Source organism: Camelina sativa, chromosome 5 (assembly GCF_000633955.1).
Source record: "Camelina sativa cultivar DH55 chromosome 5, Cs, whole genome shotgun sequence".
NCBI classification, from domain to species: domain Eukaryota; kingdom Viridiplantae; phylum Streptophyta; class Magnoliopsida; order Brassicales; family Brassicaceae; genus Camelina; species Camelina sativa.
This window is the reverse complement of record NC_025689.1, coordinates 6,033,957-6,041,199: the sequence shown is the minus strand read 5'-3', so window position 1 is coordinate 6,041,199 and position 7,243 is coordinate 6,033,957. Positions and strand designations below refer to the sequence as shown.

General features: G+C 34.3%; 2 protein-coding genes across 2 annotated transcripts; both read left to right on the top strand.

The window, feature by feature from the left end:
• On the top strand, positions 2,381 to 3,304 carry LOC104785748 (RING-H2 finger protein ATL33-like). The gene has a single exon (XM_010511015.2). The coding sequence runs from the start codon at positions 2,533 to 2,535 to the stop codon at positions 3,247 to 3,249; it is 717 nt and encodes a 238-aa protein (XP_010509317.1). The 5' UTR covers positions 2,381 to 2,532; the 3' UTR covers positions 3,250 to 3,304.
• LOC104785747 (beta-glucuronosyltransferase GlcAT14C-like) lies at positions 3,542 to 5,747 on the top strand. Its single transcript, XM_010511013.2, has 4 exons — positions 3,542 to 4,198; positions 4,807 to 4,882; positions 4,996 to 5,111; positions 5,202 to 5,747. The coding sequence occupies exons 1-4, from the start codon at positions 3,682 to 3,684 to the stop codon at positions 5,660 to 5,662; spliced, it is 1,170 nt and encodes a 389-aa protein (XP_010509315.1). The 5' UTR covers positions 3,542 to 3,681; the 3' UTR covers positions 5,663 to 5,747.

The window sequence follows — 7,243 nt, the reverse complement described above, 5'->3', positions numbered from 1 at the left end:
TTTTTTTTTTTTTTTTTTTTTTTTTTTTGAAGAAATTTATAAAATTTGTTTAAAATATATTTGGTGATAAGAAGAAGAGCATATAAATTATTTTTTGGTTTTCAAACCAACAACGTTGGATTTGTGGTAAATAAAAGAAGAACAACATACACTAATACATCGTTGTCTAAATTGTCTTTATCTTTGTGGTCTTTATATGTTCTAAACTTTTTCTCTATCAAACAAAACTTCATGAATTTGATATTATGGACTTTTTTTTGCCTTGTTAGAATAGGTAATCCATGTAATTATTTAATGGGTTAGTCTCACTACAATATATTTAGGTCATACAAAAACTTGATTTACTTTTCTCCAATCAATAATAAACAAATTATGAGAAGAAATAAAAGAAAATTATCTAATGATTTATATTGACCCTTTTTTCTTAAGTAGAAATCTACATTTATAAATTAGGATCAAATTATGGGCAAAGATCTTGACTTTCTTTAGTTTCAAAATTGATATCACAACTTCTAAAACAAAATAAAATAGAATAATAATAATAATAACTAACAACTTTCAAATGTAGATTATTTATATCATGAACTTTCAAATGTAGGCTATTTATACTATGCACTTTTAAATTTAGGTTAATTAAACCATGAATATTGTTAAAACCCATTTAAAACATCAACTTTTATGATATAAACTTTTTTAGACATCAAGCCAAAATGGATTTGATATTAAGTTTGCTGCATCATATCCTCTCGAACCTCTCAACCAAGGATTCAGGTAATTTTAAGTACCGAAGTTGAGATAGAGTCAGTTTGAAAGTATAATAGATCTCTGCCACTGCCACGAAGTCCAATTTTTTTACTTGTGCGCTCAATATAATTCAACAACTATATTTCTTGGCAGACGGCACTTAAATCGAATTACAACAACTCCATTGACTATTTTCCTCGGTATACATATACATAGTTTATAAAAATAAAAATTCCAAAAATTTAAATCAAACAAGCTTTAAAACCCTTCTCTAACTTATCCCGGTTCAAATTCTTGCCGATGAAAACAATCTTGTTCGCTCTAGCCTCATCTCTTCCCCATAACCGGTCTCGTGATCTTTGAAATATGTAATTGACACTTTGAAACACGAATCTTGAAAATTATTATTGCCATAATTTTTTTTTAATAATAATAATAATAATAACTTAGTTGTACAAACATATTGCTGATATCAATTTGAATAGAACTTTCAAAACTTCTCGTAATAATTCTTTTTACTCATCTTAAGTTCATAACATTACGCATTGTATATTTTGACAAGTACAAACATGTAAAAGTAAAACCCATAAAATCCATCATCACTATACTCCACTACGCCTCAAAGCTCAAATCACTGGTCTATTATTAGCTTATAACCAAAACCAAGAGTAGAGTAGAGTAGAGATATATAAAGGTTGGAAATAAAAGAATAAATAATTTTGGTGGCACCGACAAACCACCAAATGTCCAACCACTAGTGCCATGTAACCATCATAACAAAACACCAAAGAAGATCCTTCTTCATCTTTATCACTGTATTAAAAAAATAAACGAAATTACATATACATACTAGAATTATAGAGACACGCTATCAAAATTAAATAAACCAATGAAAGAGATTTATTACTTTGTTATGTAAGCATAATTAAAATAGTTACGAAAGTGATTGTTGCATACGATACGAGATTAGCAAATTAATACAGCCGCTAAGCTGTAAGTGAATACTCAAAACTACTTTTAAATTTTGTTCTCACAAATAAAATTATTTAATTTTGACCTTTCGCCGAAGAAAAAAAGGAAAAAAACCAAACTTAGACTATCCTCATTGGTGGTTCTTAGTTGTTTCTTAGAAAATTTCTTAGTTAGAGAAATTAATTATTAATGAAACAAAATGTAAGAACTGTAAGAAACGTTTCTTATTTTAGGATCACAAGAAACGTTTCTTAAGGATAGGTGGCGCAATATCAATGGGTTGAAAGGTGAAATGAGATTAATGGGGTAAATTTTTTTTTGGCCTTTCTATTTCATTTTCGAGTTTTCTCTTCTATCTCTTTCTCCACAAAATCGTCTTGTTACTTCTTTCTTTTCTTTCAATTGATTCCCACATCTGATTCTTAATGGATTCGTCGTCGATTTGGTTCCGGTGAAGCAGACGACATTTTTTAAAAACATTTTATGTTTTAATTTTAAATATTGTATGTTATTTTATGTTTTTATTATTAAAATATGTTTTTATGATATATAAAATAATTTTGATTTTAAGTTATTAATTATTATTTTATTATATTTATTACTAAGAAACACTTTAACTTGGTTCTATCAATAATCAACAAAATTTTCCTTTTCTCTTAACAAAGTTTCTTCTTCCCTTTTTATTATTAAAAATTACCTTAAGAAACAACTAAGGATCACATTAATGAGGATAGTCTTAGTTAGTAATAAGAAGCACTATCCATTATTATTATTATCACTCGTTCGTCCCCCACCACATTTCATATTCACATAATCATGTTCAATAATTCAACAACAACCTTCGGCTCCGACTCCGGCTACGACGCCGTCGTCCCAACTCCCACCGTTACTGTTCCCGACACCGTCTTTCCCGGCACGACCATCACTACAAACTCAACCTTCATCATCTTCGGCCCTCCACCACCGTTCCCAGCTCCTCCACGAAGCATCGACCTCTCTCCTCTCAAACTAATCTTCGCCGTCATCGCAATCGTCGCCGTTCCCGCCTTAGTTTACGCTCTCTTCTTCACCGTCCCCTGCTCTTCTTCCTCCCGACGCAACTCCTCTTCCTCACGCCGCAGCAGCAGCACATCCTCTTCCTCCGACGACGTCACCGTCGACATCACCTCACCGACCACCACGACCGTAGTATCTCCTCCTGAATCCGGCGAGAAAGTCCAAAAGGAGGAGAAACATCCGAAGGAGATCGGAAACGAGTGCACGGTGTGTCTATACGTAATCACCGACGGTGAAAAAATACGGAGGCTTACGTGTGACCACGCTTTCCACGTGGATTGTATTGAAGAGTGGCTTCAAGATCATCCTAACTGTCCCATTTGCCGAGCTGAAGTCCCTGTTAAACAACACACCACCGAAACCGCCAACGTTACTACTGTTAACGCGAATCGCAGCGGTGGAAACCGTCGCGTTTCAGCCACTAATAGAAATGACGATTGGCGTCAAGGTCTACCTGATGCTTCTAGTTTAGTTTGATTTTTTTTTTTTTAATATAATAATTAAATATAATTTATTTCTCGATTTTGCTATTTTCCACAATTTTTTTTTTAATATAGATATTTTGTAAAACAAATTACGTCAATTTCGAAAAAAAAAATATGTCCGTTAAATTTTTTTTTTTAATTTGGTTGCTTCGTAACTCCGTAAGCAACTGTGAGTGTGTGATGTGAGATCTGACGTTGACTCACAGCAAGCTCCTAGATTAATCGGACGGTCATTATTTCATCCACGTCTTCTCTTAATTAAACGACAGCGTTTTTGGTATTTCACCAACCGATTTTAAAAAAACGAAACTTTCGTCTTCTTCTTCCCGGTCTCTCTCTCTCTCTCTCCACCGTCGGCTCAGATCTAGAGACGGACATGCTCCGGAGAGAAATCGTAAAGCTCTCATTTTTGTATGATTAAAACATGAAAAGATCTCACATTTCATCTCCTCGTTCTTATTCACGACCGGTGGTTTCAGTAGTATTCGGCGTTTTAGTTTTATTTCTTCTGGGTTTAACACTAACCTCTCGAAAACCATCAGATTCATCCTCCGGTTTAACTCCAAATCGAAGCTTAACCGGAGAATCAAATCTTCCGAGGTTAGCGTATCTGGTAACGGGGACGAAAGGAGATGGGAATCGTGTGAAGAGGTTGCTGAGAGCGATACACCATCCGAGAAATTACTATCTTCTTCATTTGGACCTGGAAGCTTCCGATGAAGAGAGGATGGAGCTTGCTAAGTATGTGAGATCGGAGAAGAAGAAGAAGAAGAAGTTTGGGAATGTTATGGTTGTTGGTTTGGCTGATTTGGTTACGGAGAAAGGTCCGACGATGTTAGCTAGTACGCTTCATGGTGTTGCGATTTTGTTGAAGAAAGCTAAGGATTGGGATTGGTTTATTAATCTTAGTTCTTCTGATTACCCTCTCATGCCTCAAGATGGTAACTTTTTTTTGTTCAATCTTTAAACCAAATTTCATAAATCTTTTTTGCTTCATGTTTTGGTGGTGATAAGTTCATTGGAGATTCAAATTGAAATGTTCTTGTTTATGTAATCCAATATCAAAATAGGTGTATAGGAGGAAGTCCTGAAGTAGGAAAATTATGTGGAACAAAAGTCTTATGTATTTGATTGGCTCATGTGTATTTGGTTCTAATGGTTCATCAATCTTATGTATGGTTTGGTTGGTTGCTTTGTAGACAATGTTGTATTTTATAGTAAGCAACCTCATTTCTCATGCTTCTGATTACCCTCTCATCCCTTCTGTTTAAGGTTTCCTTCAGAGGAGTTTGATCAGAGCTAGGATTTAGAGTAAATAAAAGTAGAAGTTGAACTTACTGTCTTCTTGCATTATTGACTTGTACAAGAACTAGGAAGACTTATGATTATATATGTTTGGTTTGCTTCTGTGTATTGACTCTAACTAGACTCTGAACACTGGACTTGAATGTAAAACACAAGAAGGTGTGTCTAATTGTGGTTTTGGCTTGGACTTGTCGATTCTTGTTTTATAGTTCAGTGATCTTATTGTACTTTTCGCTTGTTTCAGATATATTGCACATCTTCTCATACTTGCCTCGCTACCTGAACTTCATTGAGCACACAAGCAACATCGGTTGGAAAGAGTGAGGGGCTAATATTATGTATACCTACCTTGAATGTTCTTTATTTTTTTCTTCAGAAACAGATCATTTATGTTGCTTCTTGTGTAACGGCTCTAACTGTAATTTTTTTGCAGGAACCAAAGAGCAAGGCCTATCATTATTGACCCTGGCTTTTACCATTTGAAGAAGTCTGGTGTCTTTTGGGCTAAAGAACGGAGATCTTTGCCTGCTTCATTCAAACTTTTCATGGGTAAAAAAAAACACTTAATCTCATTTCATCGTCACTCTTATCCTAATGATTGCCTTTTCTTCATTTTGTGGATGAATCTTGTTCTAATAGGTTCAACCAGCGTAGCTTTAACAAGACCATTCCTCGAGTTCTGCATTTGGGGATGGGACAATCTCCCAAGAACGTTATTGATGTACTATACCAACTTCCTCTTGTCATCCGAAGGCTATTTTCAGACAGTTGTGTGCAACAACAAAGATTATCAGAACACAACTGTTAACCACGACCTGCATTACACAAACTGGGATCCGCAACTCCAACAGCGCGCCTTGAATCTAACGGTTGAGAATTTCTTGGATATGGTCCAAAGCGGGGCTCCATTCGCAAGGCAGTTTCGAGAGGATGATCTCGTACTCGATAAGATCGATACCGAGCTGTTGGGTCAAACAGAAAATGGATTGGGGTTGAAGACTCCTGAGGTTGTTAAGCCAACGGTGAGTTGGAAGAGGCTTGAGAAGCTCATGGTTAGGCTTCTTGACCATGAGAATTTCAGGGCTAAGCAATGTAAATAGTTCTTTTTTTGTTGTCTCAACTCTTGATTATTGATTTTGTATCATTCCGATCATTAATTTTTCGTGAAAGGTTTATTTCTGCATCTTTATTCTGGAATCTGGATCGTCTAAAGAAAAGAATTATACGTTAACACTGATTTGTTCCAAAATGTCATCCTAGAATTGTTATCTTAATGGAATTTATTTAATCCTACAAATGACGGATCAAAAAATTGGAATTCATACTTATTATTTACCTACACTGAAACTTTTAGACCACACACTCAACAATACTGTACTAGTTTGCCTACATATTACCAAAATATAGTTTTGTTTGTAACATAACTTCTATGATTGGTAAAGCGAAAAGAAGAAACAACTTGACTAGAAATATATTATTTGTAACTTGGAGAATGATTGCACATACGAGTACAATATATAAATAATAACAATTTGCGGATTGCTTACACTGCAATTGGATAAGTATTGTGGAACTGCATAACGATTCTATTGTGATCCTAAATTACAAAATCAAAGCCATTACTTACCAAACTATATATTCCACACAAAATCTACACCTATTCCAATGAACGAATATTAAATATTAGTTTTGTTTGCCATTTTGTAGTTACTACTAGCCTACTAGTTGATCCATATGTATCAATAACTGATAAAATCTATCGTAAAGCTAAACTAAAAACCGTATAAAAACACATATTTAAATCTGTAAATTAGTTTAGTTAGCCGTTTTTAGTTTACTAGTATGTGATCCATATATCAATCACACTATAGATGACAGATCAAATCTATCGAAATGTGTGGAGAATGTTTTCGTTGTAAGTAAAACTTACAAAAGAAACCTCGGAAAATGGTCCCAAGGCTCAGTGTTTTAGAGTCACGCGGTTCGAGGGAGCGTGACGATCAATAACATCTACGAGAAGATATTGCCATGCAGAGGAAAAAAGCAGAGAGAGCGAGAGAGAGAGAGGGGGAACATGATGGACCGGTCGCGATGCTTCGGCTGTCGTCCAACGACCAAAGCACCCATTTTAACCCACTTTTCCTATTTTCAATCTCTTTTTCATTTCTTTTGTTTTTCAAATTATTAGTTATAAATCATTATATGATCAACGATCCTATTGAATAATCATTATGCTAACACCTCGGAATTCGGTCTACATAACACCTTTGTCTCCTAAATCCGCTCCATATATTCTACTCGGATCAATCTACACAGAAATCAACTATATATAATCACTATCAACCAGATAAATCGATTATTTTAGCTGAATCTAAAAATATAAAATAACACATTGTGGAAATTATTCTAAGGGACAAGAGTTAACTTTTACATAAGGATTTCATCCAATTCGAATTGGTCGTTATGTTTTACAACAAAAACATTTCTTTGTGAAACAATAATAAAGTTTTACAACAACATTTATTAATAGGGATGAAACGGATTTATATATTAAGTTATAGGTGTTATTGTTGATTTGATCTATAAATCTCGGTTTACATGTGTGAATATATGAAAGCGAGGACCATCACAAGGCACAAAATTAAAGCTTATGTATTAAGAAAATATACTTATATATATAT